The sequence below is a fragment of the Salmo trutta genome, chromosome 2 (genome assembly GCF_901001165.1).
Source record: "Salmo trutta chromosome 2, fSalTru1.1, whole genome shotgun sequence".
Taxonomy (NCBI): Eukaryota; Metazoa; Chordata; class Actinopteri; order Salmoniformes; family Salmonidae; genus Salmo; species Salmo trutta.
Genome location: NC_042958.1, coordinates 74813621 through 74836926, shown reverse-complemented (window position 1 = coordinate 74836926; position 23306 = coordinate 74813621). Strand labels below are relative to the sequence as shown.

General features: G+C 46.3%; 1 protein-coding gene across 4 annotated transcripts in view; it reads right to left on the bottom strand.

Moving 5' to 3' along the window:
• Positions 1-23306, bottom strand: part of LOC115162910 (cadherin-23) — a 712130-nt gene that overhangs the window by 184757 nt on the left and 504067 nt on the right. For all 4 annotated transcript variants that reach the window (XR_003869666.1, XM_029714423.1, XM_029714440.1 and 1 more), the window contains exons 28-30: positions 20767-20827; positions 10608-10756; positions 41-176 (exon numbers count right to left, since the gene is read on the bottom strand). Coding sequence is in view for 3 of the 4 variants with exons in the window: in XM_029714423.1 (XP_029570283.1) it covers positions 41-176; positions 10608-10756; positions 20767-20827 (346 nt within the window). In the remaining variant the exon portion in view is untranslated. The remainder of the gene's footprint in view (positions 1-40; positions 177-10607; positions 10757-20766; positions 20828-23306) is intronic.

The window sequence follows — 23306 nt, the reverse complement described above, 5'->3', positions numbered from 1 at the left end:
ATGGGTACTGTAGTACATCATGTTACACTACAACACTCACCAGTGTCAGGGTCTGTAGCTCGTACTACGATGACAGAGGTGCCAATGCCAGCGGTCTCCCTCAGACCCAGGCGGTTGTACTGCTGCTGGGTGAACACTGGTGCCTCGTCATTGGCATCCTCCACATACACTATCACCTGAAGTAGGAGACAGACAGTGGGAGTCAGAGAAGTAGCTGGACAACTGCTCACAAGATGCTCACAGGTGTCCTTTACTGCCCTGTTATACCACTTCAGCCCTTTCCCTTTTGCAACATACGCTACCCTAGCACTATACTGTAGGTCCTGTCCCACACCCTCTTCTCTCCCAATACACTACCTTCACCTCTGTTCTTTTCTAAATCCTGCCTCACATTCTCTCCTTTTTCCTGCCCTATGTATGACCCTAAAAGTCTCATCTTCTATGTTCTGCCATGTCCCCTCTCCCCTCCCCTCTTTCCCAAACTTAACATATGCAAATATGTGTATGAACATAACAAAATTCAACAACTGAGACATAAACTGAACAAGTTCCACAGACATGTGACTAACATAAATGGAATGTGTCCCTGAACAAAGGAGGGGTTAAAATCAAAAGTAAGTCAGTATCTGTTGTGGCCACCAACTGCATTAAGTACTGCAGTGCATCTCCTCCTTATGGACTGCACCAGATTTGCCAGTTCTTGCTGTGAGATGTTATCCCACTCTTCCACCAAGGCAACTGCAAGTTCCAACACATTTCTGAGGGGAATGGCCCTACCCCTCACCCTCCGATTCAACAGGTCTCAGACGTGCTCAGTGGGATTGAGATCCGGGCTCTTCGCTGGCCATGGCAGAACACTGACATTCCTGTCTTGCAGGAAATCACGCGCAGAACAAGCAATATGGCTGGTGGCATTGTCATGCTGGAGGGTCATGTCAGGATGAGCCTGCAGGAAGGGTACCACATGAGGGAGGAGGATGTCTTCCCTGTAACGCACAGCGTTGAGATTGCCTGCAATGATAACAAGCTCAGTCCGATGATGCTGTGACACACCACCTCAGACCATGACACACCCTCCACCTCCAAATCGATCCCACTCCAGAGTACAGGCCTCGGTGTAACACTCATTCCTTCGACGATAAACGTGAATCCGACCATCACACCTGGTGAGACAAAACAATGACTCGTCAGTGAAGAGCAGTTTTTGCCAGTCCTGTCTGGTCCAGCGATGGTTGTTGCCGGTGATGTCTGGTGAGGACCTGCCTTACAGCAGGCCTACAAGCCCTTAGTCCAGCCTCTCTCAGCCTATTGTGGACAGGCTTAGCACTGATGGAGGAACTGTGCATTCCTGGTGTAACTCGGGCAGTTGTTGTTACCATCCTGTACTTGTCCCGCAGGTATGATGTTCGGATGTACCGATCCTATGCAGGTGTCGTTAGATGTGGTCTGCCACTGTGAGGATGATCAGCTGTCCGTCCTGTCTCCCTGTAGTGCTGTCTTAGGCGTCTCACAGTAGGGACATTGCAATTTATTACCCTGGCCACGTCTGCAGTCCTCATGCCTCCTTGCAGCATGCCTAAGGCACGTTCACGCAGATGAGCAGGGACCCTGGGTATCTTTCTTTTGGTGTTTTTCAGAGTCAGGAGAAAGGCCTCTTTAGTGTCCTACGTTTTCATAACTGTGACCTTAATTGCCTACCGTCTGTAAGCTGTTAGTGGTTTAACGACCGTTCCACAGGTGCATGTTCATTAATTGTTTGTGTTTCAATGAAAAAGCATGGGAAACAGTGTTTAAATCCTTTACAATGAAGATCTGTGAAATGATTTGTATTTTTACGAATTATCTTTGAAAGACATGGTCCTGAAAAAAGAACGTTTCTTTTTTTGCTGAGTTTATATACAGTACCAGTCAAAAGTTTGGACATACCTACTCATTCAAAGGTTTTTCTTTCTTTTTTCTATTTTCTACATTGTATAATAATAGTGAAGACATCAAAACTATGAAATGACGCATATGGAATCACGTAGTAACCAAAAAAGTGTAAAAATATATTTTTGATGTTAGATTCTTCAAAGTAGCCACACTTTTCCTTGATGACAGCTTTGCACAGTCTTGGCATTCTCTCAACAAGGTTCATGAGGAATGCTTTTCCAACAGTCTTGAAGGAGTTCCCTAAAATACTGAGCACTTGCTGACTGCTTTTCCTTCACTCTGCGGTCCAATTCATCCCAAACCATCTCAATTGGGTTGAGGTCAGGTGATTGTGGAGGCCAGGTCATCTAATGTGTCTGTTACTTGAATACTGTGAAGCATTTTTTGGGGCTGTAATTGGAGGTGCAGTTAACTCTAATGAACTTATCCTCTGCAGCAGAGGTAACTCTGGGTGTTCTTTTCCTATGGCTGTCCTCATGAGAGCCAGTTTCATCATACCGCTTGATGTTTTTTGCGACTGCACTTGAAGAAACTTTCAAACTTCTTGAAATTTTCCGAATTGACTTACCTTCATGTCTTAAAGTAATGATGGACTGTCATTTCTCTTTGCTTATTTGAGCTCTTCTTGCCATAATATGGACTTGGCCTTTTACCAAATAGGGCTATCTTCTGTATACCACCCCTACCTTGTCACAACACAACTGATAGGCTCAAACGCATTAAGAAGGAAAGAAATTCAACAAATTAACTTTTAACAAGGAACACCTGTTAATTGAAATGCATTCCAGGTGACTACCTCATGAGGCTGGTTGAGAGAATGCCAAGAATGTGCAAAGCTGTCATCAAGGCAAAGGGTGCCTACTTTGAAGAATCTCAAATATAAAATATATTTAGATTTGTTTAACACTTGTTTGGTTACTACATGATTCCATATGTGTTATTTCATAGTTTGGATGTCTTCACTATTATTCTACAATGTAAAAAATAGTAGAAATAAAGAAAAACCCTTGAATGAGTATGTGTGTCCAAACTTTTGACTGGTACTGTATATATAAATATATATTTCTTTACCCATATTTAATCCCTTTTTTAGGCCCTAAAATACTTCCATATGCTTATACTTCCATATTTAAAAAAAAAACTGTTACTGGGCTACCTTCAGACGAGTCTTCTGAGGCTTGTGGGCTTGTGTACGTGCTCGTGAGAGTCTCACCTTTCTCTGCTTAGAGCATTTTGAATAGAAATGAGTGTCTTTTGCATTGACAGCACTGTCAACAAGGCAGGACCTTCAGGCCCTAGTTTTGTCGCACCTGGACTACTGTTCAGTTGTGTGGTCAGGTGCCATAAATATCTCTATCTCTCTGGGGTTAGGCCTAAGCATCTCTTCCTTTATATATACTGAACAAAAATATAAATGCATCATGTAAAGTGTTGGTCCCATGTTTCATGAGCTGAAATAAAAGATTCCAGAAATGTTCCATACGTACAAAATGCTAATTTCTGTCAAATGTTGTTTACATCCCTGTTAGTGAGAATTTCTACTTTGCAAGTTAATCCATCCACCTGACAGGTGTGGCATATCAAGAAGCTGAGTAAAAAGCATGATCATTACGCAGGTACACCTTAAAAAGGCCACTCTAAAATAAAAGGCCAATCTAAAATGTGCAGTTTTGTCACACAACACAATGCCACAGATGACTCAAGTTTTGAGGGAGCGTGCAATTGGCATGCTGACTGCAGGAATGTCAACCAGAGCTGTTGCCAGATAATTGAATGTTCATTTCTTTACCATAAGCATCCTCCAACATCGTTTTAAAGAACTTGTCAGTACATCCAACCCCAAATCAAATCAAAGTTTATTTGTCATGTACGCCGAATACAACAGGTGAAATGTGAAATGCTTACTTACAGGCTCTAACCAATAGTGCAAAAAATGTGTTAGGTGAACAATAGGTAGGTAAAGAATTAAAACAACAGTAAAAAGACAGGCTATATACAGTAGCTAGGCTATAAAAGTAGCGAGGCTACATACAGACACTGGTTAGTCAGGCTGATTGAGGTAGTAAGTACATGTAGATATGGTTAACTTCTCTAGGGTAGGGGGCAGTATTTTGACATCCCGATGAAAAGCGTGCCCAAAGTAAACTGCCTGTTACTCAGGCCCAAAAGCAAGGATATGCATATTCTTGATAGATTTGGATAGAAAACACTCTAAAGTTTTCAAACCCGTTACAATACTGTCTGTGAGTATTACAGAACTGATATGGCAGGCAAAATCCTGAGAAAAACCCATCCAGGAAGTGGATTTTATTTATGTTTGTAGTTTTCCAGACTGCCTATACAGATTCCAATGACTTAGGACTCAAATTGCACTTCCTATGGCTTCCACTAGATATCAACAGTCTTTAGAAAATGTTTCAGGCTTGTATTCTGAAAAATGAGGGAGTAAGACCAGTCTGAATGAGTGGACACTGCAGTGTCCCAGAGGTTTTTCATGCGCACTACCGAGAGCACGCCTTTCTTGTTTTCCTTTTATATTGACGAAGCTTTTGTCTGGTTGAAATGTTATTGATTATTATTACTAAAAACAACCTGAGGATTGATTATAAACATCATTTGACATGTTTCTATGAACTTTACTGATACTTTTCGGATTTTTCGTCTGCCTGTTGTGACTGCCTTTGAGCCTGTGGATTACTGAACAAAACGCGCAAAGGTTTTTGGATATAAAGAGGGACTTTATCGAACAAAACAAACATTTATTGAGTAAATGGGAGTCTTGTGAGTGCAACCATATGAAGATCATCAAAGGTAAGTGATTTAATTTTATCACAATTTCTGACTTTTGTGACTACTACCACTTGGCTGGTAACTGTTTGTAATGATTTGTCTGCTGGGCGCTGACCTCAAATAATCGCATGATTTGCTTTTTGAAATCTGACACAGCGGCTGGATTAACAAGAAGTTAATCTTTAAGCCGATGTATAACACTTGTATGTTTTATGAATTTGTAATATGAGTATATCTGTTTTTGAATTTGGCGCTCTGCAATTTCACTGGATGTTGGTCAGGTGGGATGCTACCGTCCCACGTACCCTAGAGAAGTTAAAGTGGCTATGCATATATGATGAACAGAGAGTAGCAGTAGCGTAAAAGAGGGGTTGCGGGTGGTAGGTGGCGGGACACAATGGAGATAACCCGGTTAGCCAATGTGCGGGAGCACTGGTTGGTCGGCCCAATTGAGGTAGTATGTACATGAATGTATAGTTAGAGTGACTATGTATATATGATAAACAGAGAGTAGCGTGTAACCACGCCAGCCCAGGACCTCCAGATCCGGCTTCTTCACCTGAGACCAGCAACCCGGACAGCTGATACAACTGAGGAGTATTTCTGTCTGTAATAAAGCCCTTTTGTGGGGAAAAACTCATTCTGATTGGCTGGGCCTGGCTCCCAAGTGGGTGGGCATATATATATATATATATATATATATATATATATATATATATATATATATATATACAGGACCAGTCAAAAGTTTGGACCTACCTACTCATTCAAGGGTTTTTCTTTAGTTTTACTATGTTCTACATTGTAGAATAATAGTGAAGACATCAAACTATGAAATAACACATATGGAATCATGTAATAACCAAAAACAAATCAAAATATACTTGATATTTGATATTCTTCAAAGTAACCACCCTTTGCCTTGATGACAACTTTGCACACTCTAGTCATTCTCTCAACCAGTGCATTTTCGCACTCCTGCCATCAGTTACGCACACCTGCCTAACCTCATCATGCGCTTCAGCGATATTGGACTCACTTGGACTCGCTTATCATCTGTTTATTACCTCCCCTATACTTGTCAGTTTCCCTGCTCTGTTCTCTGAGAATGCATTTATTGTTTTTGTCTTTGTTTTCTTGTATGCTGACGCTGTTCCTGTCTCGTTCCATCTCCATTCCTTATTAAATGTTTGACTCCCCGTTCCTGCTTCATCTCTTCAGCATCATCTCATGTGACAGAATGCATCAGCCATCACACGAAGCATCGGGGAGTACTGGCATTCCGGTTGGTATGGTGGCATCGGCTCTGGGTCGCCACCGATGGAACCGGGGATGCCTAGCCAGCTCGTCGGGCTTCCACGCCCTAGCTGGCTCGAGAGGTTTCCTTGCCCCGATTGGCTCGGATGGCGCCCATCCCACATCGGGCCTCAGCCGGATTGTCAGTTCTTGTTCGCCCAGCCGGTCCAGGAGTTTTTTGTTTTGTTGGTGACGTCGGGGTGGATTCCGCCGCCGATGGAACCGGGGGTGCCTAAGCCAGCTCATTGGGCTTTCATGCCCTGGCTGGCTAGAGAGGTTTCCTTGCCTCGGTTGGCTCGGCGGCTTCCCATCCCACGTCACTCTCCACCGGATCATCGGGCTCCCTCGCTGTAGCAGGATCGCTTGAGAGTGCCAGGCTGCCCTGCATCGCACACTCCTGCCATCAATTACGCACACCTGTCTTCCCTCATCACGTGCTTCAGCGATATTGGACTCACCTGGACTCACTTATCGTCTGTTTATTATCTCCCCTATATTTGTCAGTTTACCTGCTCTGTTCCCTGCCGATGCATTGATTGTTTTTTGTCTTTGTTTTCTTGTATGCTGACGATGTTCCTGTCTCGTTCCATGTCCGTTCCTTATTAAATGTTTGACTCCCCGTACCTGCTTCGTCTCTCCAGCATCAACTCATGTGACAGTGTCCAAACTTTTGACTGGTACTGTATATACAAATATCAAAATCATGCAGTAGACACTGAGGCCTTTGCCTGCAATGTGCTGATACATTTAGTGCTCAAGTCTCTGACAGCTGAACCATGAGGTGGAACATTATTGTTTTAGGAATGTAGCCTAAAAAAACTATAAAATAGGCTGTAAAGGTTTGCATATGCTCCACATCGAAACACAAGGAATAGCTGTTTTTAAGGACACATAAATGTGGCGTTTCAGCTTCCTGAAAGAGCAGAGGCGCTGTTGTGCCTTCTTCATAACTGTGCTGTATGAGAGGACCATGTTAAGTCCTCAGTGATGGGGACAGAGAGGAACTTGAAACTCATCACCCTCTCAACTGCGTCCCTGTCGATGTGGATGGGAGTGTTCACCCCCATGTTTCCTGTAGTCCACGATCTGCTCCTTGGTCTTGCTGACGCTGAGTTAGAGGTTGTTGTCTGTTGGCAAGGAATGTCAAACTCATTCAATGGAGGGCCAAGTTTCTGCTGTTTTTTCCTTTCAATTAAGACCTATACAAAGAGGGGGAGTTTGTTACTAATCAGTGACCTTTTTATCAATCAAGTCAAGAGAGGAGTGAAAATCTGCAGACACTCGGCCCTCCACAGAATGAGTTTGACACATGGGCTACAGGCTGTCTTATCACCGTTAGTGATCAGGCCTAACACCGTTATGTCATCAGCAAACATTATGATGGAGTTGGAGTCGTGAATGCCACACAGCTGTGGGGTAAACAGGGAGCACAAGAGAGGGCTAAGCACATACCCCTGGGGGCCACATAGAGTGGCTTGCAAAAGTATTCACCCCAATTGGCATTTTTCCTATTTTGTTGCCTTACAACCTGGAATTAAAATATATTTTGGGGGGGGTTGTATCATTTCATTTATACAATGTGCCTACCACGTTGAAGATGCAAAATATTTTTTATTGTGAAACAAACAAGAAATTAGACAAAAAAACAGAAAACTTGACCGGCCATAACTATTCACCCACCTAAAGTCAATACTTTGTAGACCCACCTTTTGCAGCAATTACAGCTGCAAGTCTCTTGGGGTATGTATCTATAAGCTTGGCACATGTAGCCCCTGGGATTTTTTCCCATTCTTCAAGGCACAGCTGCTCCAGCTCCTTCAAGTTGGATGGGTTCCGCTGGTGTACAGCAATATTTAAGTCATACCACAGATTCTCAATTGGATTGAGGTCTGGGCTTTGACTAGGCTATTCCAAAACATTTGAATGTTTCCCCTTAAACCACGTGAGTGTTGCTTTATCAGTATGCTTATGGTCATTGTCCTGCTGGAAGGTGAACCTCAGTCCCAGGCTCAAATCTCTGGAAGACTAAAACAGGTTTCCCTCAAAAATATCCCCGTATTTAGCGCCATCCATCATTCCTTCAATTCTGACCAGTTTCCCAGTCCCTGCAGATTAAAAATATTCCCACAGGATGATGCTGCCACCACCATGCTTCCATGATGGTGTTGGGGTTGCGCCAGACATAGCGTTTTTCTTGATGGCCAAAAAGCTCAATTTTAGTCTCAGTGTACCTTCTTCCATATGTTTGGGGAGTCTCCCTCATTTGGGAAACACCAAACATGTTGGCTTATTTTTTTCTTTAAGCAATGGCTTTTCTCTGGTCACTCTTCCGTGAAGCCCAGCTCTGTGGAGTGTACGGCTTAAAGTGCTCCTATGGACAGATACTCCAATCTCCGCTTATCTTTGGTCTCTTTGTTGCCTCTCCGATTAATGCCCTCCTTGCCCGGTCTGTGAGTTTTGGTGGGTGGCCCTCTCTTAGCAGGTTTGTTGTGGTGCCATATTCTTTACATTTTTTAATAATGGATTTAATGGTGCTCCGTGGGATGTTCAAAGTTTCTGATATTTTTTTATAACCCAACCCTGATCTGTACTTCTCCACAACTTCGTCCCTGACCTGTTTAGAGAGCTCCTTGGTCTTCATGGTGCCGCTTGCTTGGTGGTGCCCCTTGCATAGTGGTGTTGCAAACTCTGGGGCCTTTCAGAACAGGTGTATATATATTGAGATCATGTGACAGATCATGTGACACTTAGAATGCACACAGGTGGACTTGAACTAATTATGTGACTTCTGAAGGTAATTGGTTGCACCAGATCTTATTTAGGGGCTTCATAGCAAAGGGGTGAATACATATTAACCTGTTAGGGCTAGGGGGCAGTATTTACACGGCAGGATAAAAAACGTACCCGATTTAATCTGGTTACTACTCCTGCCCAGTAACTAGAATATGCATATAATTATTGGTTTTGGATAGAAAACACCCTAAAGTTTCTAAAACTGTTTGAATGGTGTCTGTGAGTATAACAGAACTCATATGGCAGGCAAAAACCTGAGAAGATTTCATGCAGGAAGTGGCCTGTCTGACAAGGTGTTGTTGTTCTTGCCTCTGTTTATTGAAGACTCAGGATCTTAGCTGTAACGTGACACTTCCTATGGCTCCCATAGGCTCTCAGAGCCCGGGAAAAAGCTGAACGATATCGAGGCAGCCTCTGGCTGAAACACATTATTGCCTTTGACAAGTGGCCGATCAGAGGACAATGGGCTTAGGCGCGTGCCCGAGTCGACCCCATGCTGTATTTTCTTTCGTCTGTTTACCTAATTGCAGATTCCCGGTCGGAATATTATCGCTTTTTTACGAGAAAAATGGCATAAAAATGTATTTTAAACAGCGGTTGACATGCTTCGAAGTACGGTAATGAAATATTTAGAAATCTTTTGTCACGAAATGCGCCGTGCGCATGACCCTTATTTACCATTCGGATAGTGTCTTGAACGCACGAACAAAACGCCGCTGTTGGAACATAACTATGGATTATTTGGTACCAAACCAACATTTTGTTATTGAAGTAGAAGTCCTGGGAGTGCATTCTGACGAAGAACAGGAAAGGTAATCAAACTTTTCTAATAGTAAATCGGAGTTTGGTGAAGGCTAAACTTGCTGGGTGTCTAAATAGCTAGCCCTGTGATGCCGGGCTATCTACTTAGAATATTGCAAAATGTGCTTTCACCGAAAAGCTATTTTAAAATCGGACATATCAAGTGCATAGAGGAGTTCTGTATCTATAATTCTTAAAATAATTGTTATGCTTTTTGTGAACGTTTATCATGAGTAATTTAGTAAATTGTTAGTAAATTCGCCGGAAGTTTGCGGGGGGGGGTATGCTAGTTCTGAACGTCACATGCTAATGTAAAAAGCTGGTTTTTGATATAAATATGAACTTGATTGAACAAAACATGCATGTATTGTATAACATAATGTCCTTGGTGTGTCATCTGATGAAGATCATCAAAGGTTAGTGCTGCATTTAGCTGTCTTCTGGGTTTTTGTGACATTATATGCTAGCTTGAAAAATGGGTGTCTGATTATTTCTGGCTGGGTACTCTGCTGACATAATCTAATGTTTTGCTTTCGTTGTAAAGCCTTTTTGAAATCGGACAGTGTGGTTAGATTAACGAGAGTCTTGTCTTTAAAATGCTGTAATATAGTCATATGTTTGAGAAATTGAAGTAATAGCATTTCTAAGGTATTTGAATATCGCGCCACAGGCTTCAACTGGCTGTTACGTAGGTGGGACGATTTGGTGCCACCTGCCCTAGAGAGGTTAATGCACCACTTTTCCATTATTTATATTTTTGAAATTTTTTAAACAGGTTTATTTTTTTTTCACTTCACCGATTTGGACTATTTTGTGAATGTCCATTACATGAAATCCAAATAAAAATGCCAAGGGGGTCCCCTCCTCACTTGCACGCAGCTCATTATCCTGCCCTGGTCACTGTTGTAGACCTCCATGTCCAGCCCTGTCCCCTCTTCCTCCCTTGTCTCTCGTCAATCCCTGTCCACCCTCATCACCCCTCCTACTCTACTTACCCGTACGGAGCTCCTCATCCTGCCCTGGTCACTGTTGTAGGCCTCTACCTCCAGCACGTGGGAGCTGCTGCTCTCTCTGTCCAGAGCCCTCTGGCCCCGCATCACAAGGCCCGACAGCTCATTAATTCTGAACAGACCCTTACTGTTGCCTACACATGCAGACAGAGAGAGAGAGATAGGGAGACACACACAGATAGAAACAGAGAGAGAGAGATTGGAGTGGGGGGAGAGCGGGGAGGTGGAGAGAGAGGCAGAGAGAGGGAGATGGGGGAGAGAGATAGAGAGAGGGGGAGGGGGGGGAGAGACAGAGAGGGAGTGGGTGCGAGAGAGGGAGAAATGGAGAGGGAGAGGTTAGCTGGGGGGTTGAGAGTGATTGCATGCAGGATGGTCATGAGGGTATTGATATAAAGTGCATTCAAATATTAATACTAGAATATCACCAACATTGTAAAATGAATCACCAACATTGTAAAATGAATTTATCCAAATCAAATGTTACCCACTTGACACTGCATCTTTCAAATGTGTCATTGAGCAGTTAACTTGTTATGGATAGGGGGCAGTATTTTCACGGCCGGATAAAAAATGTACCCGAATTAATCTGGTTATTACTCCTGCCCAGAAACTAGAATATGCATATAATTAGTAGCGTTGGATAGAAAACACTCCAAAGTTTCTAAAACGGTTTGAATGGTGTCTGTGAGTATAACAGAACTCAAATGGCAGGCCAAAACCTGAGAAGATTCTGTACAGGAAGTACCCTGTCTGACCATTTCTTGGCTTTCTTTGTCATCTCTATCCAAAACAGGGGATCTCTGCTGTAACGTGACACTTTATAAGGCTCCCATAGGCTCTCAGAAGGCGCCAGAACGTTGAATGATGACTTTGCAGTCTCTGGCTAAAAAACAGTAGCGCATTTGGATAGTGGTCGATCTGAGGACAATGAGACGGGTGTGCGCGTGCACGAGACGTCTCCATGTTTACATTTTCAGTCTTTGAACGAAAACAGGGTTTCCCGGTCGGAATATTATCGCTATTTTACAAGAAAAAAGGCATAAAAATAGATTTTAAACAGCGTTTGACATGCTTCGAAGTACGGTAATGGAATATTTTGACATTTTTTGTCACGATATGCGCCGGGCGCGTCACCTTTCATTACCCTTCGGATAGTGTCTTGAATGCACGAACAAAACGCCGCTATTCGGATATAACTATCGATTATTTGGAACCAAACCAACATTTGTTGTTGAACTAGAAGTCCTGGGAGTACATTCTGACGAAGAACAGCAAAGGTAATCCAATTTTTCTTATAGGAAATCTGAGTTTGGTGAGTACCAAACTTGGTGGGTGTCAAATTAGCTAGCCCGTGATGGCGAGCTATCTACCCAGAATATTGCAAAATGTGCTTTCATCGAAAAGCTATTTTAAAATCGGACACCGCGATTGCATAAAGGAGTTCTGTATCTATAATTCTTAAAATAATTGTTATGTTTTTTGTGAATGTTTATCGTGAGTAATTTAGTAAATTCACCGGAAGTGTTCGGTGGGAATGCTAGTTCTGAACGTCACATGCTAATGTAAAAAGCTGTTTTTTGAAATAAATATGTACTTGATTGAACAAAACATGCATGTATTGTATAACATAATGTCCTAGGAGTGTCATCTGATGAAGATCATCAAAGGTTAGTGCTGCATTTAGCTGTGGTTTTGGTTTTTGTGAAATTATATGCTAGCTTGAAAAATGGGTGTCTGATTATTTCTGGCTGGGTACTCTGCTGACATAATCTAATGTTTTGCTTTCGTTGTAAAGCCTTTTTGAAATCGGACAGTGTGGTTAGATAAAGGAGAGTCTTGTCTTTAAAATGGTGTAAAATAGTCATATGGTTGAAAATCAAATTTATCAACCCATGGAGGTCTGGATTTGCAGTCACTCTCAAAATTAAAGTGGAGAACCACACTACAGGCTAATCCAACTTTGATGTAATGTCCTTAAAACAAGTAAAAATGAGGCTCAGTAGTGTGTGTGGCTTCCACGTGCCTGTATGACCTCCCTACAACGCCTGGGCATGCTCCTGATGAGGTGGCAGATGGTCTCCTGAGGGATCTCCTCCCAGACCTGGACTAAAGCATCCGCCAACTCCTGGACAGTCTGTGGTGCAACGTGGCGTTGGTGGATGGAGCGAGACATTCTGTTAATCATCACATCCTCATCGGCAGACTCAGTAGCCTTGGTTTCTCAAACGATTGCGTCGCCTGGTTCACCAACTACTTCTCTGACAGAGTTCAGTGTGTCAAATCGGAGGGCCTACTGTCTGGTACCTCTGGCAGTCTCTATGGGGGTACTACAGGGTTCAATTCTTGGGCCAGCTCTTTTCTCTGTATACATAAATGATGTCGCTCTTGCTGCTGGTGAATCTCTGATCCACCTCTACGCAGACGACACCATTCTGTATACTTCTGGCCCTTCTTTGGACACTGTGTTAACAACCCTCCAGACGAGCTTCAATGCCATTCAACTCTCCTTCCGTGGTCTCCAACTGCTCCTAAACACAAGTAAAACTAAATGCATGCTCTTCAACCGATCGCTGCCTGCACCTGCCCGCCTGTCCAGCATCACTTCTCTGGACGGTTCTAACTTAGAATTTGTGGACAACTACAAAAACCTAGGTGTCTGGTTAGACTGTAAATTCTCCTTCCAGACTCACATCAATCATCTCCAATCCAAAGTGAAATCTAGAATTGGCTTCCTATTTTGCAACAAAGCATCCTTCACTCATGCTGCCAAACATACCCTCGTAAAACTGAAAATCCTACCAATCCTCGACTTCGGCGATGTCATTTACAAAATAGCCTCCAATACCCTACTCAACAAGCTGGATGCAGTCTATCACAGTGCCATCCGTTTTGTCACCAAAGCCCCATATACTACCCACCACTGCAACCTATACGCTCTCGTTGGCTGGCCTTCGCTTCATAATCGTCGCCAAACACATTGGCTCCAGGTCATCTACAAGACCCTGCTAGGTAAAGTCCCCCCTTATCTCCGCTCACTGGTCACCATAGCAGCACCCACCTGTAGCACGCGCTCCAGCAGGTATATCTCTCTGGTCACCCCTAAAGCCAACTCCTCCTTTGGTCGTCTCTCCTTCCAGTTCTCTGCTGCCAATGATTGGAACGAACTACAAAAATCTCTGAAACTGGAAACCCTTATCTCCCTCACTAGCTTTAAGCACAAGCTATCAGAGCAGCTCACAGATCACTGCACCTGTACATAGCCCATCTATAATTTAGCCCAAACTACTACCTCTTCCCCTACTGTATTTATTTATTTTATTTATTTTGCTCCTTTGCACCATGTTATTTATATTTTAACTTTGAACATTCTTCAAACTACAAATCTACCATTCCAGTGTTTTTCTTGCTATACTTTATTTACTTTGCCACCATGGCATTTTTTGCCTTTACCTCCCTTATCTCACATCATTTGCTCACATTGTATATAGTCTTATTTTTTTCTACTGCATCATTGATTGTATGTTGTTTTACTCCATGTGTTTTTGTATGTTGTCGAACTGCTTTGCTTTATCTTGGCCAGGTCGCAATTGTAAATGAGAACTTGTTCTCAACTTGCCTACCTGGTTAAATAAAGTTGAAATAAATAAAATAAAAAATAAAAAACATGATCTCCCAGAAGTGCTCAACTGGATTCAGGTCTGGGGAGCGGGCGGGCCAGTCCATAGCATCAATGCCTTCCTCTTGCAGGAACTGCTGACACACTCCAGCCACATGAGGTCTAGCATTGTCTTGCATTAGGAGGAACCCAGGGCCAACCGCACCAGCATATGGTCTCACAAGGGGTCTGAGGATCTCATCTCGGTACCTAATGGCAGTCAGGCTACCTCTGGCGAGCACATGGAGGGCTGTGCGGCCCCCCAAAGAAATGCCACCCCACACCATGACTGACCCACCGCCAAACCGGTCATGCTGGAGGATGTTGCAGGCAGCAGAACGTTCTCCACGGCGTCTCCAGACTCTGTCACGTCTGTCACGTGCTCAGTGTGAACCTGCTTTCATCTGTGAAGAGCACAGGGCGCCAGTGGCAAATTTGCCAATCTTGGTGTTCTCTGGCAAATGCCAAACGTCCTGCACGGTGTTGGGCTGTAAGCACAACCCCCACCTGTGGACGTCGGGCCTGCATACCACCCTCATGGAGTCTGTTTCTGACCGTTTGAGCAAACACATGCACATTTGTGGCCTGCTGGAGGTCATTTTGCAGGGCTCTGGCAGTGCTCCTCCTGCTCCTCCTTGCACAAAGGCGGAGGTAGCAGTCCTGCTGCAGGTTGTTGCCCTCCTACGGCCTCCTCCACGTCTCCTGATGTACTGGCCTGTCTCCTGGTTGCGCCTCCATGCTCTGGACACTACGCTGACAGACACAGCAAACCTTCTTGCCACAGCTCGCATTGATGTGCCATCCTGGATGAGCTGCACTACCTGAGCCACCTGTGTGGGTTGTAGACTCCGTCTCATGCTACCACTAGAGTGAAAGCACCGCCAGCATTCAAAAGTGACCAAAACATCAGCCAGGAAGCATATGAACTGTGAAGTGGTCTGTGGTCCCCACCTGCAGAACCCCTCCTTTATTGGGGGTGTCTTGCTAATTGCCTATAATTTCCACCTGTTGTCTATTCCATTTGCACAACAGCATGTGAAATTTATTGTCAATCAGTGTTTCTTCCTAAGTGGACAGTTTGATTTCACAGAAGTGTGATTGACTTGGAGTTACATTGTGTTGTTTAAGTGTTCCCTTTATTTTTTTGAGCAGTGTACAATACATGCATGTTTTGTTCAATCAAGTTCATATTTATATAAAAAAACAGCTTTTTACATTAGCATGTGACTAGCATGTGACTAGCATTACCACCGAACACTTCCGGTGAATTTACTAAATTACTCACGATAAACGTTCACAAAAAACACAACAATTATTTTAAGAATTATAGATACAGAACTCCTTTATGCACTCGCTATGTCCGATTTTAAAATAGCTTTTCGGTGAAAGCACATTTTGCAATATTCTGAGTAGGTAGCCCGGCCATCACAGGCTAGCTATTTTGACACCCACCAAGTGTGGTACTCACCAAACTCCGATTTACTATTAGAAAAGTTTGATTACCTTTGCTGTTCTTCGTCAGAATGCACTCCCAGGACTTCTACTTCAATAACAAATGTAGGTTTGGTTCCAAATAATCCATAGTTATATCCAAATAGCGGCGTTTTGTTCGTGCGTTCAAGACACTATCCGAAGGGTAAAGAAGGGTGATGCGCCCGACGCGTTTCGTGACAAAAAAAATTCTAAATATTCCATTACCGTACTTCGAAGCATGTCAACCGCTGTTTAAAATCAATTTTTATGCTATTTTTCTCGTAAAAAAGCGATAATATTCCGACCGGGAGTCGTTGTTTTCGTTCAAAGAGAGAGAACGTAAACATGGTGTCGGCTCGTGCATGCGCCTCCAGTCTCATTGTCCTCAGATCGACCATTATCCAAATGCACTAATGTTTTTCAGCCAGGGCCTGCAAAGCCACCATTCATCTTTCTGGCGCCTTCTGAGAGCCTATGGGAGCGTTAGAAAATGTCACGTTATGCCAGAGATCCCCTGTTTTGGTTAGAGATGATCAAGAAGGCCTCGAAATGGTCAGAGAGAGCACTTCTTGTTTGGAATCTTCTCAGCTTTTTGGCCTGCCAAATGAGTTCTACTATACTCACAGACACCATTCAAACAGTTATAGAAACTTTAGGGTGTTTTCTATCCAAATCAAACAATTATATGCATATTCTAGTTACTGGGCAGGAGTAGTAAGCAGATTAAATCGGGTACGTTTTTTATCCGGCCGTGCAAATACTGCCGCCTATCCCCAACAGGTTAAATGGCTAATACCGTAAGACTTCAAATAAAGTTATGATAATGCATGCAGGGTATAATTAGCGTGCATGTCACGACTTCCGCCGAAGTCGGTTCCTCTCCTTGTTCGGGTGGCGGTCGGCGTCACCGGTCTTCTAGTCATCATCGATCCACTTTTCATTTTCCATTTGTTTTGTCTTGTCTTCTCACACACCTGGTCTCAATTTCCCTCATTACATGTTGTGTATTTAACCCTCTGTTCCCCCCATGTCTTTGTGCGGAATTATTTATTGTAAGTGCATGTGCACGTTTTCTCTTGTACCCATTTGTTTGTGGTTCTGGTTACTGGTGGTTTTATGAATAAAACTGCTCCGTTGATTACCAAGTTTTGCTCTCCTGCGCCTGACTTCCCTGCCGCCAGTTATGCACTCCCTTACAGAATTCCGCACCGCTAATGGAGTCTGCAGGAGCAGGCGCCCCTGGTATGGGGTGGAGGAGGGCGGGAGCACTCGGCGATGCTCCACCATCTTGGCACCGCCATGGACCGTGTTGTCCAAACAATGGACCGCTGGGAGAGACAGGGAGTTCTTCCAGCACCTCCACCAGCACAACCCGGGGTCTCCACTACTCGCCCCCCCTCCCCTGGTCCCAGTGGGATTCGTCTCGGCTTTCCCCGGGAATACGACGGGACGGCTTCAGGCTGCCAGGGGTTCCTGTTGCAGCTCGGCCTATACCTGGCAACCGTCCACCCGGCTCCTTCGTGCCGTGAGAGGGTGTCCGCCCTTGTCTCGTGCCTCTCTGGGAAAGCCCTGGAGTGGGCCCACATCGTGTGGGGAGAGGGAGATGCGGCGTTGGACCATTTCGAGGAGCTCACCCGCCGCTTCCGGGCAATCTTTGACCACCCGCCTGAGGGTAGAGCGGCGGGTGAGCGCCTCTTCCATCTGAGGCAGGGGACGAGGAGCACCCAGGAGTTCGCCCTGGAGTTGGCCCACTGGAACGACAGGGCCATGATCGACCATTATCGTTGCAGTTTGCGCAAGGACGTCCGTCGGGAGTTGGCCTGCAGAGACACCACTCTCACCTTCGACCAGCTGGATAACCTGCTGGCTACCCGTGGACATCCAGATCGGGGTCTGTCGTTTCCATCTTCCTCCATCACCTCTCCGATACCCATGGAGCTGGGAGGTGCGGTGCGCAGGGAGACCGGAGGAGGTTCCAGCTCGTGCACCATCTGTGGCCGCAGAGGTCACACTGCCGGTCGGTGCCGGGTTGGTTCCTCTGGGGATCAAGGCAGCAGGCAGGGCGCGCTGGCGTCGCCCCAGGTGAGCCGGCACCTCTGTTGCACATATGTTTTTGTATAATACTTTTTCTGAGTTTTCCCCGCATTCCCAGCATAAGGCGCTCGTCGATTCAGGCACAGCTGGGAATTTTATAGACAGATCATTCGCCCTCAGTTTAGGGATCCCCATTGTTCCCTTGGCTGTGCCCTTCCCCGTTCACACCTTAGACAGTCGACCATTAGGGTCAGGGTTGATTAGGGAGGCCACCGCTCCTCTGGGTATGAATTAGTCTTTTCCTCATTGACTCTGCTGCGTTTCCTGTGGTGCTAGGCCTACCCTGGTTAGCTTGTCATGACCCCACTGTTTCTTGGCAACGGAGGGCTCTCACGGGGTGGTCGCGAGAGTGCTCGGGGAGGTTTTTAGGGGTTTCCGTTGGTGCTACTACAGTGGAAAGTCCAGACCAGGTCTCCACTGTGCGCATTCCCCCTGAATATGCCAATTTGGCTCTTGCCTTCTCTAAAAAGAAGGCGACTCAATTAACACCCCATCGAGAGTGCGATTGTGCGATAAATCTCCTGGTAGACACTGCACTTCCCAGGAGTCATGTGTATCCTCTCTCACAGGTGGAGACGGCGGCTATGGAAACATATGTCTCTGAATCCCTGCGTCAGGGGTACATTCAGTCCTCCACTTCACCTGCCTTCTCGAGTTTATGTTTTGTGAAAAAGAAGGAGGGAGGTCTGCGCCCGTGTATTGACTATCGAGGCCTGAACCAGATCACTGTGAGGTATAGTTACCCACTACCGCTCATAGCCACAGCGATTGAGTCAATGCACGGGGCACGCTTCTTCACCAAACTAGATCTCAGGAGCGCTTACAACCTGGTGCGTATCTGGGAGGGAGACGATTGGAAGATGGCCTTCAGTACCACCTCAGGGCACTATGAGTACCTCGTCATGCCGTACGGGTTGATGAATGCGCCATCAGTCTTCCAAGCCTTTGTAGACGAGATTTTCAGGGACCTGCATGGGTAGGGTGTAGTGGTGTATATTGATGACATTCTGATATACTCCGCTATATGCGCCGAGCATGTGTCCCTGGTGCGCAAGGTGCTTGGTTGCCTGTTGGAGCATGACCTGTACGTCAAGGCTGAGAAATGCCTGTTCTTCCAGCAGTCTGTCTCCTTCCTAGGGTACTGCATTTCCACCTCAGGGGTGGATATGGAGAGTGACCACATTTCAGCAGTGCGTAATTGGCCGACTCCCACCACAGTAAAGGAGGTGCAGTGGGTCTTAGGGTTTGCCAACTACTACCGGAGGTTTATCCGGGGTTTTGGTCAGGTAGAGGCTCCCATTACCTCACTGTACGGTACGTTTGCAGTGGTCGGCTGAGGCGGACAAGGCTTTTGGTCACCTGAAGGCTCTGTTTACCTCGGCTCCCGTGCTGGCCCATCCGGATCCCTCTTTGGCGTTCATAGTGGAGGTGGACGCATCCGAGGCTGGGATAGGAGCTGTGCTCTCTCAGCGCTCGGGTACGCCACCAAAGCTCCGCCCCTGTGCCTTCTTCTCGAAGAAGCTCAGCCCGGCGGAGCGAAACTATGACGTGGGGGACTGGGAGCTGTTGGCTGTCATCAAGGCCTTGAAGGCGTAGAGACATTGGCTTGAGGGGGCTAAACGCCCTTTTCTCATCTGGACTGACCACCGGTTGATCTATTGGGCCCACATCTCTGGTCATCCTGGGATTGGTCGGACAGTGCGCTGTTTGAGCGGGAGGTACTGGTGGCCTACCTTGGCTAAGGACGTGAGGGTTTATGTTTCCTCCTGCTTGGTGTGCGCCCAGTGTAATGCTCCTAGGCACCTGCCCAGAGGGAAGCTACACCCCTTACCCGTTCCACAACGGCCGTGGTCGCACCTGTCGGTGGATTTCCTTACCCCGAGAGTAATGGGCAGGTGGAGAGAGTAAACCAGGATGTGGGCAGGTTTCTGTGGTCTTATTGCCAGGACCGGCTGGTGGAGTGGGCGGCGTTCGTGCCCTGGGCCGAGATGGCACAGAACTGGCTCCGCCACTCCTCCACTAACCTCTCCCCCTTCCAGTGCGTACTGGGGTACCAGCCGGTTCTGGTGCCTTGGCATCAGAGTCAGACCGAGGCTCCTGTGGTGGACGACTGGTTCAGGCGCGAAGAGGAGACATGAGAAGCTGCAGACCGCCACCGCAGTGAGGCCCCGGTGATCGCACCGGGGGACCAGGTCTGGCTCTCGACCTGAAACCTGCCCCTCCGCCTGCCCTGCCGGAAGCTGGGCCCGCGGTTTGTGGGGAGAGTGAAAGTCCTGTGGAGAGTGAACAAGGTTTGTAACAGGTTACAGCTTCCCTCCGATTACCGTATTAACCCCTCGTTCCATGTGTCTCTCCTCAGGCCAGTGGTGGCTGGCCCGCTCCAGGAGTCTGAGGTGCGGAGGTTCCTCCGCCCCCTCTGGACATCGAGGGGGCCCCGGCGTACTCCGTTCGCTCCATACTGGATTCGAGGCGTCGGGCAAGGAGCCTTCATTACCTCGTGGAGGGTGAGGGGTACGGTTCGGAGGAGAGGTGCTGGGTTCCGGTCGAGGACGTGTTGGACCTTTCAATGCTGCAGGAGTTCCACTGTCTCCGTACGGATCGCCCTGTGCCTCGCCCTCCGGGTCGTTCCCGAGGCCAGTGTCGGTGCGCTGCTGGAGCCGCACGTTAAGGGGGGGTACTGTCACGACTTCCGCCGAAGTCGGTTCCTCTCCTTGTTCGGGAGGCGCTCAGCGGTCGGCGTCGCCGGTCTTCTAGCCATCATCTCCTGCGCCTGACTTCCCTGCCGCCAGTTACACACTCCCTTACAGTGCAGTGTTGACAGTCTTTTGTGTTTACTTGTTTGTGTGCGGGGAGGCCTGAGAGTAGGTGTGAAAAGTATCACCACCTGGCAACTGGGAAGAGGATGGAAGAAGCTGTACTCACCAGAGAGGATCCTGTACAGAACCCTGCCGTTCTCCCCCTGGTCTGAATCTGTGGCCTGCACCTGCAGACACAAACACATGTTAATAGCACAGACATATGCAGCCATTATACTCATTTACAACCACAGTGACTTGAAACCACCCACCAATAGGCCTACATAGCTACAATACATAAACATTTACACATATGTACACACACATACATGTGCGCGAACACAGGCATGCACACAGACACACACAGATGCTGACATTCATAGACACATACACACACACGTACTAACATGCTAGTAACCCACCCCACCCCCTCCAAATTCTGTGTAGTCCCATGGTTGCCACAACAACTGCACCATGGCCCTGGCAATGAGTCCACAATGGAGATGTCTCTCTCCCTTTCTCGTGCCCTCTGTCTCTCTCTTTTTCTCCCTTTCTCTCTCTCTTTCACTTCTCTCTCCCTCACTCTCAATCTCCCTAACTCACTCTCTTCTTTCCCCTCTCTCTCTTTGTCTCTTTCTTGTCTCTCTCTCCCTCTACCAGTCTACATCCTCTCTCTTGTTCTCTCTCTCTCTCTCTCTGAAAGGCAGGCATGGAGCCAGAGCAGCCAAAGACAAAAACACATCAGAGACAGCATGGCTCAACAGAGATAACTAGTGAGGCATGCTGAGCTGAGTAGAATATACTGAATCCAACCATGACTTCTGACTGGAGTTCTGAACTAAAATAAGCACAGAGATGTTGAAGCAAGATGAGACTGAGCAGACCCTGATCTTACCCTGCTTGTAGGACCTGTGGATATTCCTAGACAGATGCGTGCACAAGCATGCATCTGTCTAGAAATATCACATGCACACCCACACACACACACATACACAAAATGTGTTCAAACACACACACACACACCCTCCCTTCCTTCCTCTCTCTCGCTCCCTGTGTGAAAAGAGGGGCCCTGTTTCAGTTTCATTAGCTTTATAAAGAGATTTAGAGAGGAGAAGAGAAAGAGGAGGAGAGGGGAAGGGGTGAGACGGGAGAAAAGAGAGTAGGATCTCAGATTGATGAATAGTGTATTACACAGTGGACTGCACCACTTTGGCTATAAAAGGGGTGCAGAGCTTCCCAGTTTGTGTTACTAAGCCCAGATGTTGTGAATTTAAGCATTTGCAGTGTTAGTTTTGGGAGATAATTTTCTAAGCTCTTAGACGGTGTTGGAAATGGACCATTGTTTTAGGCTCTCCCAGTGGAAAACAAAGAGACTATGTTTTGATCACTGTCCTGTCCTCTCTGTCCCCTCTTTCTTCTCTGTGCATTCCCTAACGCTCTCTTGAAAAGGCAGTGTGAGGGAGAAAGGGAACGTGGAAGCAAGGAAAAAGTTTGACTCACAGATTCTGGATGACTCACAGATGCTGAAAAAGGTAAAGTGTGTGTGTGTGTGTATAAAATGTATGTGTGTTTGCTGACATGTACTTATATGTGTTATGCCCACATGGGTGAATGTGTGTTTGGGTCAGTATCTAAGTATGGAGTCACAGTCAATGTGAGAGAGTAAGTGGATGTTGGACAGTGAAAGATGTCTGAACTCTCTGGAGTTTGTGGTTTGCTTGTGGGTGTGCGTATACTATAATAGATTTTGTATTCAATATTTTGCATCTGAGAGTGTGTGTGTGAGTGTGTGAGCGAGTGTGTGTTGGTGACTAACGAGATGATGGCTGCTCCAGTGGCCTTTCCAAACAGCTTTGCTGGCATTTGGTCTTAAAACTAATTTCACGTCCGAATGTGTTTCCCCCTAAACCGACAAGGCACGTGTTGTCTCTACCGAATTAAAGACTATGACATTTGTGTGTGTGTGTTGCATCTCTTCAGGGTATGATGGTAATAACCCCTCCTAAAAAAAGCCTAAGTCAGCTTGGTTTAGCTTGGACAATAAGGCAAGACTTCCCATATCAAGAAAGCTGCTGTGGCACTCTGAAAGAGACTGGTGTACACGCACGCACACACTCACACACAGACCGCACCCACACACACATGTCCACACACTTCTCATCTAACCTCCTTTCTCATGACTTCTCTCCATTCAAGAACTTGGTGACTATAAACACCACCAGTGATCTAGTGGTCAACATCTCTTCCACCCTTTCTTTCACAAAATCACCACTACTTTTCAACCTATCCAGCCTGCCCACCTCCCTCTCTTCCTCCCCCCTGCCATTAGAGCCTCACAATCCATTGCTGACCATCATGGTGGTGTTAGGCCTCTCCCTGCTCCTGGCTGGCTGTGCTATCTTCCTGGCCGTGTGTCGTGGGTCGTCAGCCCAGACAGAGGAGGACTCGGGTGGGAGTTGTAGTTCAGGCGAGTCCCTGGTCTGCGGGCCTTCTTTGTCATCGGAGCCCCAGCTCAAGCTGTGGAAGCGACTGGGCTCTGTACAGCGGTCGTTCACCTCCTCATTCAGACGACCGCCCCAGCGCATGCCCGAGTGCAGCACCCACTGCTCCCCAACCAGACCGCAACCTGACCACAGCAGCCCACCCACCTTACCATGCCCTGCCTGT